A 23,745-nucleotide genomic window follows, 5' to 3' on the forward strand; every position below is an offset into this window, starting at 1 on the left:
CTCAGGGGGAAGTGCTGGGATTCAGAAATGTGCACTACTTAGCTTTGTGAAGCAAACTGGGACATGAATTGAGACAGGGATTTAAGTTATTTGTCAATAGTCCCATAGTTTGCCGTTGTGACAAGACAATAATCCAAATCTCTTTACCTCACCACTCAGAAATACCAGATATGTAGAGTAGGTATGTTTCAGGTTTCAAGTAGTCTCCAGAAGAGTAGTACATTTCAGATTTGTATATCATAGAACTGTAATCTCTTCTCTGTTCCAGTTGCCTATTGTCTGTAAATGTGCAATTTGCACAGTCGACAAAATTTTAAAGATCAGAAGAAAAGCAAATAAATTATTCTGGAAAGTTAAAAAAAAAGTTAAGTTTTCTGGTTTGTTTTATTTGATTCCATATTGTTTGTTGAATGAATTTGCAATAAAAATTTTTTAAAGTGGATTTAATTAGATGGTGTCTGGGATACTATTAGTTCAGTGTAACATTCTGTGATTTTAAATGAACCCTATCAACATCTTTCCTGGTTTCTAACATTGTTTCTTTATAATAACCTCTAGGTAGAGTCTAGTAGAATTAGAAATCAATGGGGCCTGGATTCTTACGCAGATTAGCAGACTTCCCATCTCTTAAAGGCACACAAGGTTAACTAGAGGTAAAAAATAAGTTTGGATTGGAAGTCCATTTTATCTCCTTTCACCAGTCTAGACTGCAATCCATCTGTTTTGTGGTCTTCTGCTTCCTTATTTTGAAAGAAACTTAGGTCCAGAAAAGTTAATTTACTTGAGATTTAGACATCACCAGTTCAGAGTTCTCTAACACTGTAATTTTCCCTTGCCAAAAGATTAGTTCTCCTGTGGAAGGGAATAAAAATTCAAGACCTACTAAATGTGCCACACTTAGTAAATATAGTGGAACCTTAGTATTCATTGGTTCCAGAAGGCACAGTATGTGGTAAAAACCAGTACTGAAAACGGCTTTCTTTCCTCCAGAAGTACAGCTCTAATCTGAAGCCTTATGGACCCATTCCTCCCCACCAAGTTCCCCAGAGGAGAAACAAGTCAGATCAGCCCAGCCTACTTCCTGAACCCACTCACTGAAGGGATCTACCTCTATCCCATACTGAGGGGTAGGGGTAGGGACAGGGAACCTGGACACTTAGGCTGGGAATCCCGGGGGCAGTCCATGATGAGCATGCTGGCTTCTCCACTGTTTTGGGAAGACTGCAAAGTCATCGTTATTCTGCAGAAAGTGCCTCAACATTGTGGACTTCTTAACAGTCCTGGTGTGCTGCTGTCACTGGGGAGGAATGCCTACTATGAGCAATATAGCTGAGGGGGAAGAGGCTGGGCATTCCTGGCCAATCTCTCATCCTTATTTCACAACCAAGCATTTAAGCATTTTTCTCTCCTTGAAAACTGAATTTCAAAGCAAATTTTCACAACTGCAACAGGATGACTTCCCAGCTAAAAGATAACTGGTGCTTATTACTAAGGCTGGATTTGAATTCAGGTCTTCCAGACTCTAACCACACAACATCCTGCTTGTGGGGTTATACTTGGGAGTCAGGTAAGCCCATAAATCTCAACCACATTTGGGCTGCATCCAACAGCTTAGTGGAGATGGGGTATCTAGAACTTGGCTCTGGTCAGGAGGAAATATGGATGGGGGAAAACACAAGTCTGCAGTCTGCCTGGCCAGTCTTCATGTGAAATTTGCTAATAAAATCACTGGACTCATCAGATAGCTTATTCCTTCTAGTTCATTTAGAGACAGCTATTCTTGCCTAAATCAAAGTATCTGCAGGATTGCAACTTGCTCTCAGCTTAGTGGTTGCTTTTTCTCCCCCTTGAAGATTATATGACATGTGGAAAGAAGCTGGAAGGTATGGACTTAAAGATTTCTTATCTTTGCAGAAATAGCAAGGCTTGGCTGTGGACCTTAGGCTGTGACCTGGACGAACATCAAAGTGCAGACATACCAGCAAACAAAAGTAACCACTCAGAAACTTTCTTTTAATACCAGGTAGTGCTTCAACCCAAACACACCACACACATGCACACCTTTACTGAAGAAGTCCCAAGGAAGGCTGAGTCATGCATTAAGTGTGCTGGGTGAGGACTTTGGCATGACCTAATGGGTTCGAGTATGAGGAAAAGTGGCCCCAGATGAAGCACAGCCCCCGCTCCCCCCTTCTTCCTCGCTGAGATCTTTCAATGGCAGTGGAACAAGATATCAATGCCATGGCAATGAGGAGGCCAAAAGGATCCTGGGGGTGTGATAGGAAGATTTGGTTTCTTTACAGTATTACAAAATGTGTTTAAGAAGGGAAAAAAAACCAAACAGCCCTGGCCTGCCAGCAGCAGCCTGCTCTTGAGTTAGAACTACAAGATCCATAGGAGGCCTGAACAGCTGTGGGTATTGGTACACGAGGGCAGGGGTCAAGAATCTTGGTTTATAACTGGTGTTGAGAAGACTTCAAGGCTCCCCAAACCCTGACACCCTGCAAGAAACAGTTGAGTCTGAGGAGCATATTGCATGTGCCCAGTGAGACCAGGAGCTGGATAGATAGTGCAGTAAAGCTAGTCATCAGTCTGGGGCCAGAAGAAAAACAAAAACTCCCATGTTCTTCCATGTAAAACAACCAAAGCAACACGACTGATTATCTGCAAACCCTCAAATCAAAATTATTTTTTAGAACATTGTCCTTAAAAGTTTTGCTAAGATTTGAAGTGTGGGGAAGCAGTTCAGTTTTTCTTTCTTCTTCCCATTTCTAGCCTGTCAAGTGTTTTTCCATTGTGGAAGGACATTGCTAATTGCAAGGCAGAAAGTGTCTTGTGAAATAGCTTATAGAGAAAGGACCATATATAGGGAGCCATAGATAGGGTCATCAGTTTCCTTTCATGCTGATATCCTCTTCTTTCAGAGCAAACTTTCTCCTCAACACCTCTGAAATGAGGACAGCAGGGTCTTCTTCCTTCATCAAGCTCCGATTTCTAGAAGTACAAAACGTAATCAATCAACAGGGAACAAGATTCATAGGTTGAACTGGGGGAGGGAGGGAGGGAGGGAGGGAGGGAGAGATAATCCCTGCGGGGAGGTACTGCTCACAAACCCAATATTTTTATATGCTGGCATCCTGCTACCCAGAGCTAGCAGGGTTTTTAGTGAATCCTGCTGTCAGCTTTTGACTATCTCACTGGTGGTCAGGTCTTCTCTAGGGGTCAGACAGGGTTCTCTCTTTCTTAAGCTATTTTACATCTCAGTAATTCTGTAAAAGTCTATGCTTATTCCAGAGGGGTGCTGGAAAGAGAATACAGAGACAGAAATTTCATGAGACTAAAGGAAACCAATAGGACACTGTAGTGGGAAAAAGTGTCCTAGTAATTTTACGGGGCCGAGACCTTAAGAGATCATCAAAGTCGAAAATCATCAGTTTTACAGATGAGATAATGGGAAGAGAGTGAGGAGCAAAGATGGCACTGGAACCCAGGTCCTCTAAACCTAAGTACTAAAGAGACCTGGGTTAAGTCCTGGCTCTGACTGGGATAGCGTACTGAGGCAAATCAATCACTCCACAGCCTCCAATTTATGTGTGAAATGAAGATAACAATTTTAGTATTATGGACACCTTATACAATTGTGAGAAAAAATGATATGTGTGTAAGTATGGATACATAAGTGTTGGAATAATGTGAGCTACTTATTAACGAGCAGGTATCCAGATACCTGGGAAATGGATTGAAATGGATGCTTCAAATAAATATAACTTAAGTACAATGAAGTTATAATGGGTAACAAAGATTTAAGACTAGAACTGAGTATACAACAAAAGAAAACCTCCAGAGCTTCTAAGAATTTTCAGAGTGAATTTCAGCAACTGGCCTAGATCTGCTTTGTGGACAAAGAAAAAGTTGGGGGAAGCCCTCTATATTGAGGGATCCTAAGAGTTGGGTCCGCAACATAAGAAAGGCAGAGGAGACACTAATGGGAGAAATCTCAAGAGTAGATACATATATCAGATGGTGTCTTATCAAATGGTATGAGATAGGAGATACCTATGGGAATGGCACCTTTGGGGCAAAGCAATTATATAGCCAGGCATCTGGGCCATTAAAGGTTTCCACAAAGCAAAGAATCATAGAAATCAGACATTAGGAATGGAAGGCCCTTTAGATGATGAGGAGACAGGCTCAGAGAAGAGACCTAGTAGCAGAGCTTAATCTAGAACACAGGTTTCAGATACCATCTAATAGTAAGGCTGTTCTAGTTGTGGTTTGTGGTGTAATTATTTCCTGAAAATTGAACTGGGGAAAATGAGAGGGAACCAGTTAGCATGGAATCTCAAAACAGAAACAGACATCTAGTCCAGTTTACCAAGGTCAAGAAGCTGAGTTCTTGAGTAATTGAAAACCAGTAAAAGTCTTAGGGAAGAGATGACAATATGATCTCCCACCTCATATCAGAGAGACAAAGAGACTATAAAGGCACACTTTGAAGATCTCACTAGAGTTGCTATTTTTGGTTGAATATTTTTCTTTCTTACAAGGGAAGGTTCAATCTGGATTGGGGAACTTGTAGAAATGTCAGTGATGTCAAAGCAAAATGCTATTAATGAAACATTAAAAAATAAAAGGATATAAGGGTCTAATAAATACTCTGGGAAAAACTGGGTTAACTAGCTTAAAAAAGAGAGACTGAAGACCCATAAACAAAAGCAGAAAGAATCAGTCCCTTCAGAAAAGCTCTTGGATAAAGACGTGTCTCCTCTTTAGCCCCTAGAAGCAGTTTTATTCAGCACAGGACCTTGTACATAAGTAGATATTACTGTACTGAAATAAGATAGTTCTGAAACCTCTTAATGATGGTAATGTCCTCAGGCCGAGGTTCTGTGGCTTCTTAGTTAGGAGGATGTCCTTGAGTCTCCTTTGTTTAAAGATACAGAACCTCATAAACTTTTAAGAGGTTTATACAACATTGTTCAAAGAACAGAATTTTCAATTCTAATGATGGAGACTAAAGTTGTCTAAATATAAGAGAAAAGGGGTGGAGAGAAGGGGAAGAAGGGAAAAAAAGGGGAGAGAGGGAGGACAGATCGAGACTGAACACAAGCATTTGAAAGGATAAAGAAGATGCAGACTGTCAAGCTTGCTACCAGGCTGGCATAAAGGCTCTCTAAAGTCTGAGCTTCTATGGCTACTGCAATAAGAGACTGTTTTGTGCCAATAAATCAATACCTTGGATCCTGTGGGCATAGTGGCTGGCAGGGCTGAGGGCCTCTGCTACCAAATGGTGGCTAAATGGCAGCAAGGCAGACAAGTAAGGTTTGAGTTTCCCACCAACTCCACTTACAGATCTTGGCTCTGCTTCATCCGGTGAATATCCTTCAGGATGCCCATCATGTCTGCAAAGCTGCTAGCCTTTGAGAGAGACACACAGTCCTCCTCTTCAGCCAAGCTGCAGGCAGCTTTGGAATCAGTTTTACAACATTCAGAGCTGGCAGAACAAAGCATGGGAACCGATGGAAGCTCAGGGCCTTCTAACTCAGCCTCCTCTGTGATGTCACTAATGACAAAGGAAGTTGTAGAGTGCAATGAGGATCCAAAACAAGGTAAGGGAGAAGAGACATTTGAACTTCCTGAAGATAAGAAATCTGGCGTTAATGAAGACGAAGCTGAAAAAGAAAACAATAGGTGTTGGTGGACACTGGAGCCAAGACACATTTTTTTACCACAGGAAAGTCAATTGAGCAACAGTTGGGTTGTCACCATAACAAGATGCTATAGATTCTGCCACAGCCCAGGAAACACCAATGGCAGGAATCTTTACAAGCATCCTTCTCAGTTATTAAGGAGGGCAGACTTACAGTACACTTTTTAGGTAACATCAGACTACTCAAGGTGGAAGAGAATCCACAGACAGAAGAGTCCCCAGGAGAGGACGTAACTTGCCTAGGAGCATAAAGCTAAGTGATAAAACCAAAACTTGAATCCCTATAAGAAAATTTCAGTACTGTCTTTTTCATTTCACTACATTCTTTTTGGAGATGGTAAAAAGGACTCCCATTCTCTGCACCCTTTCCTCTGAAAGAAGCCTCTGCTTGCCAATTCTCCAACAGCCAGCCCAACACATTTAATAGGCAAGGTTTTTTTCCCCCCAATTTTGCTAGGGGGTCCCTGTCTTAAGAGTCAGACTGTACCTATTTCTCTGAAAATAAGATGTCTCCCAAGGAAACTCTCCCAGAATTCTGATTTAAGTAGTTTAACCTCTTCTAATTTTTCAGCCTCATAGAAAAGAAAGCACATGAAATTTAGAAAGTAAGAAAGGAAAGTGTGACTAGTAGGATTGGGGAAGGAAAAAGCTAAATATAGCAACTCTGGAGAGACCTCCAGCATTCCTGGGCTGCTATAGCTTCTTGGGATCTTTTCCCCGATTGACCTATCTCTGTGCCCAATGTCTCTAGATGAACCCACCTTTATAGATGTGAAACAACTGGAGAAATGGGGTGATTTCAAGGGAAGGAGGGGGGAGAAGGAAAGAAACACTAATTCTTGGGATTCATTTCTTGTTGGTAAAGAATAAGTATGAAGAACCTTTATTTTTAGAAAAAGATGAAAACTTAAGGGTATTAGCGCTAAATATAGGTATTTACATGGCACAGTTAATCAAAGGATAGGATCATCCTCAAATCCCAGGTTTTGGGTTGGTCTTTTAAAGATTTCAGCTTTTGCTCATATTTGTGCCTGAGAAGAAGGCCTGCAACAACAGAGTGAGTGAGGTGCCCCTCAAACTTGTTTCCCTGTTATGAAAACCACATGATGGGTCTCCAGGCTTCAGGAAAGCCCTATCAGGGATTGTCCTGGTATTACCATTCCTGGGACCTAGTATTCCAATTCTCTCGTTTGCTTCCTGGATTTTGTATCTGGTTCTTTGGTAATTTTTGGGGCTCCTACCTGCATCTGCTGCCACAATCTTGGCAATCTGGCTGCGTAGGTGACTTAACTCATCTTGTAGCTCAGTAGTTCGGCTCAGGGCTGGTAGGCCAGGCTTCTTCAAGGCCAGGAGCTTCTCCTCTGGCCCTCGAAGGTTGGGCACTGAGGCGTTGCGCTGCATGACAAACAGTGGGCTGGGCTTCCATTTATGCCGCAAGGGCCGAGTGTCACTCCTGAAAGTAGGGGGAAATTTTTAGCTAGCTGGACCCACTTTGCTCTTCTACTTGAATCTAGGAAGTTCATGTGTTCCTGCCCATGCCTCCACTGGCAAACACAAACTGTCCAACTAGAAAAAAAAAAGGAACAGCTCTGAGTCTTTCCTAGGGCTCTAGGGTTTAGGTAAAATAGTCCTTGCATCTTCCTCCTTGGCCTGAATGCTTGGAATATCGTCATCCTTAAATTCATCCTTTACACTGATCCCCGTTTCAATGCTTTATTCAAAAAATACGTCTAATCATTAAATTTAAAATTGTAAAAGTTCCCAAGTTTAATAGCCATTTAAAACACATGGACCAATGTACCTGGATTTTGTTATGTGTCATGCCAATTAATATTAATACACTTATATAACTCTTAAAAGGTTTGCAATATTTTATAAATGTCTCACTTGATTCTCACAAGAGGAAGACCTATTACCCTCATATTACAAATGAGGAAACTGAGGCAGACAGAAAATAGGTGGCTTGCCTAAGGTCACAAAGCCAGTTATTATCTGAAATTGGATTTGAACTCAGATCTTTATGACTATAGGTCCAGTGCTCTTTCTACTGTACTATCAGCTGCTCAATGATGAGACAGAACTAGGTTATAGTGTATTGAAATAAGATACTTTCTAAGAGTGGAAAAATGCATGTGTGAAGTACATGTTAGAGCTAATGTTATTCTCCTTAACAATGATCAGCTTTTGTTGTTGATGATATGACAGAATTGATGAAATTCAGAAAAAATGTTTAGCAATCTAATTAGGAAAGAATCTCTTAAAATGCATCTTTATAAAAGTTATCTAAAATGTTATGATCCATGGAGCACTACATTTATGTGTAAGTTGGACATAATTTAAATTTCCCATATGCCATTCTGATCTTGTCATTCCTCCACTGCAAAATTTTGGAACTTACCAGAGTCTCTCGAACAATCCAATTCCAACCTCTATTTCCAGATTTCTCACTTCACTTTCCTTCACATATTCAGTGTCTCAGCCAAAGTATAAGACTTTCTCCTACTTCTATTCTTCTGTTGTGAAGCTCCAATGTGTAGAGTGTCCTGCCTTCAATTTCTATCTGCTTAGAGTCCTTATCTTCACAGTTCATTAAGAATGACTTCCAAGACTTTTCCTCTTTCCCATCCCCAGTGAAAGTGATCTCTTGCAGATATGAGAAGATTTTCAAACCATCAGAAGTAGGAGGTCCACAGGTGTTACACATCAAATATGTTTTTCAGACTTTTCCAATGTATTGATCAGTTATGCTATTTTCCCTTTTAAATACTATTTGTTATATGGGATGGCTCTTTGGGAGGGGGTAAGGGGAAGGTAATGGATATAACTGTGATAATGTAAGAAATAGAAGACATCAACAAACTTATTTAAAAAAAAAAACAAAAAAGCAATCTCTTGCAAATTTCTCATAGCACTTTGCATATGCCTCTTTCATGTACTTTTTCATTCACTTCTGTATCACGGTATACATGTATTTTCCCCCATTAGACTGTAAACTCTTTGATTTCCAGCAACAAGCACAAAGTTTCTACCATGTCTGTTGAATTAATGAGGACCTCAATTATTATATATGGCTCCAAAGAGGCAGGGAACCTACAGTTTCCACAACTTTGACAAGTCAAATTTTTTTTATTTTTTATTATAACTTTTTATTGACAGAACCCATGCCTGGGTAATTTTTTACAACATTATCCCTTGCACTCACTTCTATTCTGACTTTTCCCTTCCCTCCCTCCACCCCCTCCCCTAGATGGCAGGCAGTCTTATACATGTTAAATATGTTACAATGTATCCTAGATATATACAATAGATACAATATATATGTGCAGAACTGTATAGTTGTCTTGTTGCACAAGAAGAACTGGATTCAAAAGGTAAAAATAACCTGGGAAGAAAAAAATGCTAGTCCACATTCATTTCCCCAGTGTTCCTTCTCTAGGTATAGCTGATTCTGTCCATCACTGATCAACCAGTCAAATTCTAGACTCTGCTACACCTAGGCCTGGTACCCATTCTTTACCTGACTCGAGCATACGTTTCCTCTTCATCTGCTGCTATCCAGGCAATATCAGCCAAAGTAGGGACAGGGGGCACATCGCTCAAATATAGATCAGAGATGTTGGGCAGTGTCTATGGAAAGAAACAAAGAGGCTCTTCAGTGGGGCTGAATCAAATAATCTCATCATAGAAACAGCCAATCAAGGCCATTCTGATGATCTTTTTGCTGGGATAGAAATCTGTGATATATTGCACAAATGTTTACAAGTACTACAACTTTGTTATTTTCATCATTAATAAACAACTTGTCATCTCAACAAATACTTCAATTTAAATAGATCATTGTTATATGTCTGGACAATCAAATTTGTTTGCCACTGGTGAATATGGCTTTAAACAAATATATATACATATATATGCATACATACATACAAACACACACGTACATACATACATTCACTTGTATTTACCAAATGAAATTCTTTAATATTTGGCCTATGATCTCAATGTGAATTTTTCTTCCAATGGTGCAGATCCTCAGCTCAACTGTGCATTTCCTGTCCCTGAGCTAATATATCTTTTACCAAGGTCTTTTTGCCATGTTGTGCGGCCATTTTTTAAAGTATCTTTTAACACTGCCTGGACACCATCAGAACATGCCAGTTGCCTGCTTGCTATATTTGAAGCTCATTACATGGCTGACCCACCAATTCTTGGTCAATGATACACTCATGAAATTCACCTAACAAAAAGTCACCACAAGATTCCTTAAAACAGGAGATAAATTATACTTCCTGTTGTTTTATTCATAAACTATTCTTTGTAAATCAGGATGCAGCCTATTTACCAAAGACAGATGTATTAGTTTGACAAACTTATGGCACAGCTAGCTACAGCAAAGTGACTTTCAAGCATCAGGTGGGCTCTGGACATTTAAGAACATCCAACAGAATATGAATTTTTATAACAGAGTTTAGAGAGCACAGGGGTCTCAGGGTTTTTCCTAGCCTTTAACATCCCTCCAAAAACAAAGATATCTGTTCTATTCCTACAAAACTAGGAGAATCCAAATCATCTGACTGGCCAAGGCTTTTCCCATAGCCCACAGTCCAAGCCAGATAAGGCATAAAACCTTACACAGAAGGTGGAAAGGGAAGGAATGGACAGCAGGCTGAATTATATAGTCTGGTTGCCGGGCCAAATGCTGCTGTTGAGACGTGAGGTTTGGAGAAATTCCTTATTTGCTGCAATCACTACCCACCCTCCTCGGGTTTGCTTTCTTTCTAAATCATTTTCTCCTTAACAGCTATTAATGACTTCCAGAAGGCCTGGCCTCTTTAGATCTGCTTTAGAACTAGCAAGATAGGAGTGGGAACAGCTCAATAAAACCTAAATGTTGCAGACCCAATCCAAATGAACCTTCCAAATCCCCAATTCCCTAAGCACTTTCAAAAATAAGCAGGAGTCACTCAGATGCTCTAATCCAGAGAAACCTCACCTCAGGAAAGGGAATTCAACAAGAGTTTACTTAAAATAAGTTCTAAAACTCGGGTTAAAAATTAGTTCCTCTAAGGAATCTGCTTTTGATTAAGGAGTTATTCTTGTACTCAAAACAGTGAAGTCTGTTTTGAAGCCACACTTGAAGATAAAGGTTTTATTTAAATAACTTTTTATAATCAAAATATATACAAAGATAATTTTCAACATTAACCCTTGCAAAAACTTTATTCCAAATTTTTTCCCTCCCTTCCCTTGACAAGTAATCCAATATATGTTAAACATGTACCATTCTTTACACATTTCCACATTTATCATGCTGCACAAGAAAAATCAGATCAAAAAGAAAAAAATCAAAAATGAAAATTATATTGTAATCCACATTTAGTTTCCATGGCTCTTATGATGGATCATAAGACTTTGGAATTGACCTGAACCACCTCACTGTTGAAAAGAGCTTCATACATCAGAGTTGATCATCATGTAATCTTGTTGCTGTGTACAATGTTCTCTTCTCAGTTCATGTAAGTCTTTCCAGGCTTCTCTGAAATCATCTTGCTGATCATTTCTTAGAACAGTAATATTTCATAACATTCATATACCATAACTTATTCAGCCATTCTCCAACCGATAGGTGTTCACTCAGCTTCCAGTTTCTTGCCACCACAAAAAGGGCTGCCACACACATTTTTGCACATGTGGGTCCCTTCTCTCCTTTAAGATCTCTTTGGGATATAAGTCCAGTAGAAACACTGCTGGGTCCAAAGGGTGTACACAGTTTGATAGCCCTTTGAACATAATTCCAAAATGCTCTCCAGATTGGTTCGATCAGTTTATAACTCCACCAACAATGTATTAGTGTTCCAATTTTCCTACACCCCTTCCCACATTATTATCTTTTCCTCTCAGAAGATAAAAGTTCTTATCAGGAGCAGAAACACGTGAGAGGCTGATGCAGCTTCTCCCTAGTCCTGACACTTCTGTAAAATGAAAATGCCTATATCACAATGTGTAAAGAAAATACTTTCTAAATTTCAAAGCCTAATAATACTCATTTCAATTTTTTAGTTGTGTACGACTCTTCATGACCCCTTTTGGGGTTTTCTTGGCAAAGACATTGGACTGGATTGCTGTTCCTTCTCTAGCTCATTTGACAGATGAGAAAACTGAGGCAAACATGCTAAAGTGATTTGCCCATGGTCACCGAATTAGTAAGTGGATGAAGCTGGATTTTAATTCAGGAAGGTAAGTATTCCTGACTCTAGGCATTAAGCCTTAAAAGCTGCTGCTTTTGGTAAAGCTCCTCCTACCACCAACTAACCTTGATTAGTCTCCTTAATTCCCAAGCTGGGCTATCAGTAAACTATTACTGAACAGAGAAGTTTTAGCACAGATTTAAGGCAAAGAGGATCCCATTGCAGCATAAAATAGAAAGTTTAAAGTTATCAGGCTTACCCAAGGTAGACCATTCCCTTTAACCCTATCAAAGGGGTCGGATCAGCTCCCACTAAGTCCCTTTGCTTCTTCCAACCATGAGGGTATGGTGGGACGAGGGAGTGTCTTGCCTAATCTCCTTCCAGTTTTGTTACTGATGCCTTGTTTTATGAGTCATTTTCAGATATATCATGCTCTCTCTGTGCCATCTTACTTAATTCATAAACTGACTTTTGAAACAACAAATCAGTTAAGCAAAACTGACCAAGATGGTACCTACATCTGACAGCATTGCTCACTCATGGTTTTCCCTCCTCCATTTGAGAGGATGGAAAAAGCTTGTACCCCTCTAAAGAGGAATTTTTACATCTCAGTCATTCCTAAAGATTTTTTGGTTCCTTACTAGGGTTAAGAAAAAAAAATACAAGTCATTTTTTATACCCAGTCTTGTAGTACACTGAGCTCTTCTGACAGCATGATTTTTGGAAGCTATCAGCTCACTCGCTCTGTCTTCCTCAATGACTTATTTATGAGCACTGGTGCAGGTTCTGCATGATGGAGCTGACTGAGCCCCATGTGAATCAAATGTGGCCTTCTTTTCTCTGGTTCCAGGATCTAATCCCTATTACAATTATTAGAGCTATTACGATCACCCCAACAACTTAATTTCTCAAATATTCACCTATGGGGCTCTTTTCCCTACCATTTTCCTCCTTGCTCACATTTCTGAAAAGTGCTTTGTCTTTATCACACTTTCTGTTGTATCATACCTATTTGTACACCCAAAGCATATTTAGGAGGACTGTGTTCTTTAGCAGCAGTAATTCCTTAGTAATGAGCACTAGGCCTTGTTTGATGCTTGCTAAACTGGATTGTTGAATTCCTTGATCATTTAGAAGCATGCTCTAACCTCAGTGGGCTTATGGTTCCTTCTCTGTAACATGTTGGGGCCAGCCTAGATGGGCCGAGGCTCTTTCCAGCTTGAGGCTGTCATCTGTGATTGTAGTCAACATGTATGCTCACAGTACTCTGGACCAAATATACCCTATAGGCAAGACTCATATGTTTCAATATACAAAACATACTTTCTAGCATGGGAAGTACTGAATAATGACTCAGTATTTCAGTCCTGAGGTTGGTGAGTCCAAAAAAAATTTCTGTGAGGCAAAAGCCACATGGAATCTCAGAAGAAGGAATCCAGTCCTACTCTACAGCATACCTGTCTTTAATAGTAGCTTTCAAGTACCTCTTATATCCAAGGTAGCCAATTTTACTTTTGGACAATTCTCTGAGAAAGTTTTTCCTTAAGCATGATTAAACCTGTTTTTTTAATTCAATAAGTTTTTTTTTTACATGTTTAATATGTCCAAAGTATTGGGCGAGGCCCTGGGGATTCAAGAAATTTCCTTTCTACTAGAAAGTGAACACAACTAAATAGAAATTTTTCACAAAGAAGAAGGTAAAGTGAAAGGGAGAAGGGAGGAAGATTAGGCAAGAAGTCATATATTCCTGGGCACCTCAATCATCCTTTGTAAGAAGCCAGGGATTCTATTATTGTTCGGTAAGAAATGACCAACAGGATGATTTCAGAAAGGCCTGGAGAGACTTACACGAACTGATGCTGAGTGAAATGAGCAGGGCCAGGAGATTATCATATACTTCAATAACAACACTATATGATGATCAATTCTGATGGACCTGGCCATCCTCAGCAATGAGATGAACCAAATCAGTTCCAATGGAGCAGTAATGAACTGAACCAGCTATGCCCAGTGAAAGAACTCTGGGAGATGACTAAGAACCATTGCATTGAATTCCCAATCCCTTTATTTTTGCCCGCTTGCATTTTTGATTTCCTTCACAGGCTAATTGTACAATATTTCAGAGTCTGATTCTTTTTGTTCAGCAAAATAATGGTTTGGTCATGTATATTTACTGTGTATCTAATTTGTATTTTAATACATTTGACATCTACTGGTCATCCAGCCATCTGGGGGAGGGAGTGGGGGGAAGGAGGAGAAAAATTGGAACAAGAGGTTTGGCAACTGTCAGTGCTTTAAAGTTACCCATACATATAACTTGTAAATAAAAGGCTATTAAAATATATATAAAAAAATAATTTTATAATGAAGGCAGTTTATACTGCCTAAAATATTTTAAATAAATAAATATTTTATAGCTTAAAAAAAAAAAAGCCAGGGATTCTGTCAAGAAGGAAGAAGTGTGTTTCTGACCTGGAAGACCCTTTGGATAATAGATAATAGAATATTCTGTACTTAACTTTGTAGCTCCACATTCTCTATGCCTCAATGGCTCCCTGAGAACAAGAACTATTTCTTTGTAGACTTGTACTCAATCCTAGCACCTAGCACAGTGCCTCATTTATAGCAGTAATTAAAGATTGGGGCTTAAATGATGGGCTTAGTTTGTTCTTTCCCTTGAGGCACTGAAGTTGCAAAGATGAGCTGAGGGAGGAGGAAAGAGATATCCTATGGTCATTTCTGTAATTAAGGCACATAAATTTAGCAGCTGAGTAAGAGGCATTAGAGAATACTAATTGAGTCAGGGATGACAACTAGGTTACTGCATAGTTCAACCAAGAGATGATAAAGGCCTAAATTAAGGCAGAGACTGTACAAATCATTCTGTACTCACTCCTCACTTAACCTTCATAACTGAGCTGTTGGGGAAGCTTGTTGATCTCACCTTTGTAAGATCTTTTGGAATTTACCCTCTTACTCTCCTTTGACCCTGCCACTTCTGTTTTTAGACTTTATTGCCTCTCACAGGTGGACTACTGCCAACAGCTGCTTGTGAGGTGGCCTGCTTCAAGTCTCTCCCCATTATAATCCATTTGGCCACTGAAGTGATCTTCCTAAAGCTCAGGTATGAATATGTTACGCCCCTACTCAATAAATGTCTGTGGAGCCCTCTTTATTGTTTCCAGGATCAAATACAAAAAGCTCTGTTTGACATTCAAAGCCCTTCCTAACCAAACCCCTTCTACCTTTCCACTCTTCTTACACTTTCCTCCTCAATATAGTCTTCAGTCCAATGATAATTACATTATTATTGTTTCATGAACAAAACAACCTTCTCTCTCGGCTCTGGCCTTCTCTCTGGCTGTCTCCCATGACTAGAATGCTCTCCCTCCTCTGTTCCAACTACTGATTTCCCTGGCTTTAAGTCCCAACTAAAATCCCACTTTATACAGGAAGCCTTAACCAAGCCCTCTTAATTCCACTGCTTTCTTTCTCTGAATTATTTCTATTTCTATTGTACATAGTATGATATTTGTTTGGATGCTGTATCTCTGATTAGAGTGCAAGCTCCCTGAGAGCAGGGACGGTCTTTTACCTCCTTTTTAATAGCCATGACTTGGTCCAGTGCCTGGCACATAATAGGCTCTTTCTTAATGTCTACTAGCTTGAACTGAGGAAAGGGAGAAGATAGTTGTGAAAAATATCATGGAGATAAGACTGACAAGATTTGACAACTGAATGATTAAGAAGGATAAGAGAAGGAAGAATTAAATAAAGATGGCTAGTACCCAGCTCCAAGTGTGTATCAGAGGCAGCTGATGGGTACTGGGTTTGGAGACAGGAAGACCAGACTCCAAATTTGATCTCAGATTTTACTAACAGTAGGATCCTGAGCAAATCATTTATTAATCTCTATCAGTTTCTTCCAATTGTAAAATGGGGATAACCTCCCTTCTAGGTCGACATAATCAGTGAAATAAATTTGTATAGTACTTAGCACAGTGCCTGACACACTGGGTGCTTAGTAACTGCTTATTCCCTTCTCTTTTCCCTATTCCCTATTCAAGTATTTGTCTTCCTACCCAGTCTAACAATTATTTCAGTCTTTTTTCATCATTGTGTGATCTATAGTGGGAACTAAAATCTCATCTTAATCTGTAGTTTTTTTTTATCATGATGATTTAGACCAATCTTTTCTGTGGTTGTTAATAGTTTACAATTCTCTTGAGAACTGTCTGTTTATATCTTTGGACTACTTCTCTATTGGGAAAATATATAAAAAAGATTTTATATATTCATGTCAAGTCTCTATAAATCTTGAACAGACTTTTATCAGAAATATGTGATGAAAAGATTTTCTCCACAGTCTCAAGGATCACCAACAATGGCTCAAAAATCCTACCTGCTAGTTCTTTCAGGTCTATAAGATCAGTAAAAAGAGCAATGCAACAGTTTGAGGATAAATAAACTTATCAAGGATTCTACGGTGCTATCACCTTCCTTGTCTTAGGTGTGACTCCCAGTCTGAGAATGACAGCTAGGTTGCAAGCTGGCTAATTGGGAGGATATTAGTGCTCTTGACAATAATAGAGAAGTTTGGAAGGAGGAAAGGTTTTGGGGAAAAGAAAATAAGTTCATGTTGAGCTTAGATATCTATAAGATATTTAATCTGAGATGTCTAATAGGCAACAACAGAGGTCCACATTGAACAAAATCAAGACTATTTTGAATTATATGGTGATCAGAATACCCAGAATTTCCTTCATGTATTCTGAATAACTCCTTCTTCTTCATGGCCACCAGGCTTACTGTACAAACAGTTCTTTCTTTACATAAAGGTCCTCCACTCTGAGCATTGAAGCCGGTCTGGCAGAGCAGAAATTGGAAAATAAGATGGAAAAAGGGTCTTATTCCAAGCCATTCCTCACAAAGAAACCAAAAATAAGTAACAGCTGATATTTTCATATTATCTTAAAAATTATAAAGTGCTTTACAAACATTATCTCTTAGTCTTCATAACAATGTTCTCAATAGTTCTATTTTACAGATGAAGAAACTAAGATTTTGCTTTTGATCACAGAACTGGAAATCTTAAATGAATCTAAGTCTCTCCAGGTTTCATGTTCACTTTTCTACCATATCTGTTGCATTTTTCAATTTAACAGGGACAGAAATCAGAAGGAGATCTATTCAGATCTATCCTACCATAGTTAAAGAACACTGATTATTAGTACTTAAAAAAAATATCAATTCATCTTGCTAAATTTTTTCCTTATTGTTTTAAAGGATTTATCTTAGGGAAGGGGAAATTAAGTAATATAAGAAAAAAATATCAACAAAAATATATTTTTAAAAGGAACAATGGAAGTAGTAAAATACTTATGGAATCACATATTGGAAGGGACATGAGAGGAAGGGACACCTCCAGGGAGGTGTGGTGACTTGACTGAAATCAATAGGCAATAAGGGGCATGGTCAGGACAAAGAGCCAGGTCTCTTGTCCCCTGGCCCAATGCTCTTTATTATGCTGTCTCACTCAACCCTGAGACAAATTTTACTTCATCTCAGCTTATCCTTATCAGCTTTCATACTCCTTTACCTGAAAAGATGCCCGAGGACATGGCTTCAAAGGCAGGTTAGTCCCAATCCTCCTCACCACACTTCGAGCAGCTCCATGTGGTTTGTTTTGCCAGAGTGGGATAGTCTACGGAAAAAGAAAATCAGTTACTTTCCCCAATTTACAATAATATTTGTGTATATATACATATATAGGCATATTTAGCTCTAGCATTTGAGATCATTATTTTCTTATGCTTCAATCCTATGATATAACATAGTATTTGCACAAGTATAAGCAAGTCAGTTTAGAGTCTGTGAGGAGTAATTTATAACCTGCCTGGAGATTTGTGAAAGTCTTTACATACTATAGAGGAGCTTTCATTTTAATTTAAAGGCGATAGGAAGCTATTCTTAGGGAGCTAAAACTTGAACAGAAGAGTGATATGTCAAATCTAGCTTTAGAAATATTTTGACAGCTTGTAAAGATGATGGAAGCAAGGGAGGGAGAACAGTTAACGTGCTGGATAACTGAAGGAATGGTGGTGTCCTGAACAGAATCAGAAGAGTTAGTAGGAGGGCTGGGTTTAGGGAAGTTTAAATTTAACTTCTGTTTTAGATCTCTTTTGTTTCAGATGTCCAGCAGGTACTTGGAAATGCAGTCTTAGAATTGTAGGTTAAAGGGCCTGGAATCTATTCAAGTATGGAGATAGGACAAGGATGTTTCTACAAAGAAAAACACCTGTGAGACATATTTGAAGAATATAATGTCAGTAAAACCCCAAATCCAGAAGATACAGAAGATACTGACACTGCCCAACCGTGTCAAAAATGCAGAGAGGTCAAGAAGGAAAGTTCAACAAAGAGCATGATGAGATATAACAATAATGATATGATAATAAATTAGGTGATTTTAGAGTTATTTAAATTGAACAGTAGTTATGAAGATAACTTGCACAGGGTTAAGTGAATGAGAGATTAAGGAGAGGCAGCAATAATAATTTCTTCTAGGCGTTTGATTATGAAAGGGAAAAGACAAGATTAAGGGACAATGAAGGTTTAAGGAAGGGATTGAGGGTTTGGACAAGTTTTAAGGCAGCAGGAGAGAAGACCACCTTTTCCTCTAAAATTGTAGTTAAGGAGGAAGAATGGAATTAGAGAGTGGAGTGAAGAGGAAGCTGGTGATAAAGGTGGTTTGAAAATAGCATTGGCTGGCTGTGGCTGTCACAGGAGGACGATGGAGCCTTAGCACTTTTACTCAATGAAGCGGTCAGCACTCCCTCAGGCTTTTAGACAGATGGAGTGTTCTTGCTGCCCCACCCTGCCGGCCATCCAGATAGATGTATTAACTTACAGAATCTGTTTCCATCTCCGGTATCACAGCTGGCTCCCACCTGGCACGGCTTCCTCATGTTAGGCCATTTCTGGGAACAGCAGGTCTCTCACCTGTAAAGCAAAGGAGATTTAATGGAAATAGGCATAAATCTTCCGGGTCCCCAGTGAACTACGAGAGCTTCAGCTATTGCCAAGACCATGGAGGTTGGTCTTTGCCCCCGGCAGCCGAGTTAGCTGCGCATTCTTGGAGGGGCCTTGGCCACTCGGCTTCACTGCCTCTCAATCCCAGATCTGGACTTTCCGGCGGGTCAGGTTCTTCTCGGACCTTGCTTATTAGAGGGCTGCTAACGCCGTGCCCAGGAGGAAGAAAACCCGACGTGGGAAAGGTTCCGGTCCGAGCCGCTGACCTGGGCAGCTCCCTGCCTGCCACGGAGCGATGCCAACAACTTTCTAGCTCTAGGATCGGGGCCGGCCCCGCGCTTTGAGGTCTGGCCTCGGCATCGCTTTCCCGGAGTAGGACGGCCACGGACCCCGCGTCGCAGCCCTGAAGGAAGGCAGCGGTTAAGGAGGAGCCCGGACTGGGCAGGGCTCGGGGAAGGCCGCGGAGGGAGGCGCCGCGAGGAGATAGCGGCCGGCCCCCCTCGCGCCCAGCCGCCGCCGCCGCTGCCCTCCGCTGCCCTTAGGCGACGGCGGCCACCGAGCTCGCAGCCCGCAAGGTCAGCGCCGGCCCCTGCGCGCCCTCAGCGCTGAGGTTCGCGCAGCGGTCCCGGGCCACTGCTCGGGCTCTGGGCAAGGAGGCGCCCGTGCGGGCCCACGGCGGGCTCGGGGCGGGGGGTGGGAGCCCGGCTACAGTCTCCGGAGGGGCCCGGGGGAGGGGGCGGGCAGCGGGCGGCACGTACGGCGCAGGGTGACCAGGCGGGAGGCCACACTCACCTCTCGGCTCCTCCTCCCAGAGTCGCCCGGACGCGGCCCGCCAGCCCCGCTGCTCACTTCCCCTTCCGCTCGCCGCGTCCCGCGGAAATGGCCCTTCACGCCTGCGCGCTACGCCGTCTTCCCCCCGTTCCCGGGAGCTGCGCGTACCGGCGAGGGCGGGACCGAGGCAAGTCCCGTTAACCGACGCCTATGGTCGAGCTCTGGAGGGCAGAGCCGTGACCCCAGGAGAGGAGCTGGGGGTGGGGTGGGGGGAGGGAAAGAGTAAACGGAGGGGGCGGAGTCTGGCGCGGGAGGAGCCACGCCCCTTCTCGGAAGTCACGCCCCATCGGATTGGCCCGGTTTTTGACTGGCCGCTCAGGCCCTCCTGCCCCCCGCCCCCCTGCTCGCCTATGCCTATGCCCACGCCCACTCCTAGCTGCGGCCGGTCGCAGGCATGAAGGTTCTCCGGGGGCAGCCTCCGGCCTTTTAGATAGCTAAGTGCTTTACACTGATTTCCTCCCCTAAGCGCAAGGAACGACTACGTGAGAAAACAGGCTCCGAAACGTTAGATGACGTGGCCGGGTCACAGCCGCCGAGCCGCTAGTAGTGCCCGGCCGCAGCTCCCGGACAGCTCGGAGGGCAGCCCCTCCCTCCTCTCCGGCCGCACCCGCCCAGCCCCGGGGCAGCTTTCCCCGAGCTGGCTTGGGTCCTTCCGAAGCTGGCCGTCCTCCCGTTCGCCTCTGAATCCTCCCCTTCCTCCCCTGAATCCTCCCCTGAATCCTCCCCTTCCTCCCGTCCCACCGACCACCGAACCCGCCGCCTCGCTCGCGCGGCCGGGCGGTCCCATTCTCGCCGCCTCTGTTCGGAGTCCCCGGGACCTCTCAGTGCCGAGTCTCCCAGCCGCTGTGCCAGCTTCCAGCCCGCCCTCCGTCGGGCTCCTGGAGCTGCTCCGAGCCTTCGTTCCACAGAACCCTTACAGACGTGCTGAGGCTCGCCGAGGTCACGTGACGTGTCGGAGGCTGTGGCGGCAGCACCGCGGGAGCCAGAACTCAGCCCGAGGCCTCCACTCCACATTCCACGCTCCTTCCTACTTCTGCCCACAGACTGCTCTTCCTCCTTCCTTCTGGAAGGCAACCAATGACTTCAGGAGGATGTTGTGATTTGCAAGTGAATTCCTCCTTCCTTCCTTCCTAACTTCCTTCCTTCCTTCCTCCCTTCCTCCCTCCCTCCCTCCCTCCCTCCCTCCTTCCTTCCTTCCTTCCTTCCTTCCTTCCTTCCTTCCTTCCTTCCTTCCTTCCTTCCTTCCTTCCTTCCTTCCTTCCTTCCTTCCTTCCTTCCTTCCCTCCTTCCTTCCCTTCCTTCCTTTCCTTCCTTCCTTCCTTCCTTCCTTCCTTCCTTCTTTCCTCCCTCCCCTTCCTCCTTCCTTCCCTTCCTTCCTTCCTTCCTTCCTTCTTTCCTCCCTCCCTCCCTCCCTCCCTCCCTCCTTCCTTCCTTCCTTCCTTCCTTCCTTCCTTCCTTCCTTCCTTCCTTCCTCCCTTCCTCCCTCCCTCCCTCCCTCCCTCCCTTCCTCCCTTCATTTTTTTCCCTAAGCATTCTACCATTGTCCCCCCAAAAGTTAATTCTTGTTTCATGTTATTTTCATTTATGATTTCGTGAAATATAGCTCTGTAAAACCAGAATTTGATAAAGCCCACTGTGATTCAAATGGAGCTACTAGCCCATGCCTTTAACTCAAATCACTCCAGACTGCCAAACTTCACTTACTCTTGGTTTTGGTTTTGATAGCTCAGAGTAAGCGTAAATAGCAAATGTTTTTGTTCTGGCTAGAAACTCAGAGGGTCTTCCTCTCCCATATGAATTCTTTTGAGAAGATAAACTAAGCCATCTTTGGCCTCAGACAAAGTGACACCTGGGAAAGGCCTTAGCTTAAAAAAATCCATATTTCCCACTGTATCTGGCCATCACCAGTCATTCAGACCTGTTTTATCACTAGGCTCTGAATGACTAGAGGATAGAATGAGGCTGATGACCTTGCATAGTCGTGCCTTACTTAGATCCAATTTATGTGCAGGTCAATATATGACCCTCCTGATATCATTGGTCCTTTTGGATAACAAGGACAAAAAGCAATTCTCTTTCCACTACATCACTCTTTCCTCCACATCACTCTCAGAATAAATCTTAATGACTGTGAACATTGGACTTGGAGTCAAGAAGTCCTGAGTTCAAATCCGACTTTACACATTTACTAGTCATGTGACTGAACAAGTCAGCCTGTTTGCTTTAGTTTCCCCATTGTTAAAAATGTGGATGATACTTTTACTAATTTCACAGGAATAAAGGGAAAGAAGTTTATAAGCCTCAGGGCACTGAAGAACTGAGATCTTTTCAGTACTTCTCTTTACATGCCTAAATTAATGACTAGCCAGTCTATTCTTTGTGTTGTTCACCAGAGAATGCTCTTTTCCCAACTGACCCAGCTGGATTGCTACTCATATCCAACATAGTGCTATCTGCATAGGGGTATTCAACAGATATTTCTTGTTGATTTGGTTGAGTCTAAAACCATTTTATTCCTTCTTGGTCTAGGTTAGGAGGACAGGGTTATGCTTTATGCCTTTTCTTGAGCAATGTATTTTAAGTCCCAAGATGGGATTATAAGGATACCTCTATCCTTTTACTTTTCTGCCACCTGTCTAGGAGCTGACACACCCCTAATCTGGGACCCCCTTTGACCCCATCTCAATGATACCAGAAAGACTAAAAGTTGGGAATGCAAAAGAATTCTAAAAACACAAATTGAAGCAATGCTGATGGGAAGGAAAGGGGGAAAATGATGTCAAAAGAATGGTGTGGAAAGTAGAAAACATCTTCGATCCCCACAGGAGACAGAAGAAAGGTCAAATCGAAGAGAGAGAATGCACTGTGACATAAGCCTATATGAATGTCAGGAGTGTCAGAGTGCCAGAGAGAGGAGGAGTCCACTACTCAGGATGGGGAGGGAGATAACTGATTGTCACGTTTATATGGCATTTCATATATATCATCTTGTTTGAGCTTTGTGTCTTGTGGAGGGATGGTCACGCCAAATTCTTATATGAGAAATGTGAAACTCAAGAGAAGTTAACTTACCCATAATCACACAGCTGGCAAGTGTCAGGGACAGGTTTAGGTCTTGTTTTTCTGATTCTAATCACTACACTGTTCAAAAGAAGGTAACTCAGTCTTTCTCCTTTTGCTTGTTTTCTCTGTCAAGGAAAAATATAACTGGACTGGGAAAGGGCAAAAAAAAAAAAAAAAAAAAAAGGCTAATAAGGGAACTGAAATCCCAAATAAGGAAGTAAACAATAAAAAATTCAGCAGTTCTTGAGAGCGCAAGCTGCTAAGGCCCACTTGGAAACCACAATTTATTCTGGCTGGCTCCAGAGGGTGGAAGCTCTAGAGGCAGATCCCAATTTGAGAGAAAAACTTGCCTTGAGGTTGTGTGTTCTCCTTTCTTTACAAATGGTTAAGACTGTATGAGCACATGTTAGATGTTTTATAGACCACATTCTTAATCAGATGTGGGTAGAGTATGTAACCTGTGAATTCCCTTCTTATTCTAAAATTCTGTGGAAGACAGGTTTTGAAAGTAAATGTCCACATGGGATAAGAATCCTGCTAGTTAGCCACTCTTCAGTACAATGCTCTCCATGAATGCCACTTAAAATGTTTTATTTCCCTCTTAAACATAACACCCCACCCTTCCTCTCATTGGGGATAGAGTCACAACAGGAAAGAACCCAATATCATCTTGTTCAAACAATAAAAATTTGGAGCCAGAAGACTTATATACAAGTTCTGTTCTCCTTAGCTTTGTTACCATCTTTCGCTTCCTCATTTGTAAAATGAAGGAGTCTGATTAGAGGATCTTGAAGGTCTTTTGAGCCTATGAAAATCCTTCATTGAATAGGTTACAAAATCGAGGCCCAAATGACTTGATCAAGATCACAGTTTAAACTGATGGAAGAGAGAGGATCAGAATGAGTGTTTTTTGCTGTTGTA

General features: G+C 41.9%; 1 protein-coding gene across 3 annotated transcripts; it reads right to left on the reverse strand.

Moving 5' to 3' along the window:
* Positions 1-1,992: 1,992 nt before the first annotated feature.
* Positions 1,993-19,991, reverse strand: MTFR1L (mitochondrial fission regulator 1 like). Of its 3 annotated transcripts, none has more exons than XM_031962553.1 (7): positions 19,723-19,991; positions 18,809-18,900; positions 17,498-17,602; positions 9,228-9,337; positions 6,952-7,163; positions 5,351-5,672; positions 1,993-2,994 (listed from the first exon to the last, which is right to left on the reverse strand). In XM_031962553.1, exons 2-7 carry the CDS (start codon positions 18,821-18,823, stop codon positions 2,889-2,891), a joined length of 870 nt encoding a protein of 289 aa, XP_031818413.1. In that variant the 5' UTR covers positions 18,824-18,900; positions 19,723-19,991; the 3' UTR covers positions 1,993-2,888. The 3 variants fall into 3 exon arrangements, with proteins under 3 accessions (XP_031818413.1, XP_031818414.1, XP_031818412.1); XM_031962554.1 differs by lacking the exon at positions 19,723-19,991 and adding an exon at positions 19,197-19,641; XM_031962552.1 differs by lacking the exon at positions 19,723-19,991 and adding an exon at positions 19,115-19,641.
* Positions 19,992-23,745: the final 3,754 nt, after the last annotated feature.

Source organism: Sarcophilus harrisii, chromosome 3 (assembly GCF_902635505.1).
Source record: "Sarcophilus harrisii chromosome 3, mSarHar1.11, whole genome shotgun sequence".
Classification (NCBI taxonomy): Eukaryota; Metazoa; Chordata; class Mammalia; order Dasyuromorphia; family Dasyuridae; genus Sarcophilus; species Sarcophilus harrisii.

Bases quoted from the DNA above. Each gene is read 5' to 3' on its own strand.
- MTFR1L (XM_031962553.1), bottom strand. The intron at 9,338-17,497 runs GTAAAGGAGTAT...TTCTTTCCATAG, and splicing joins GTCCTCGGGCATCTTTTCAG to ACACTGCCCAACATCTCTGA. The intron at 5,673-6,951 runs GTAGGAGCCCCA...TTTCTTTTTCAG, and splicing joins GATTGTGGCAGCAGATGCAG to CTTCGTCTTCATTAACGCCA.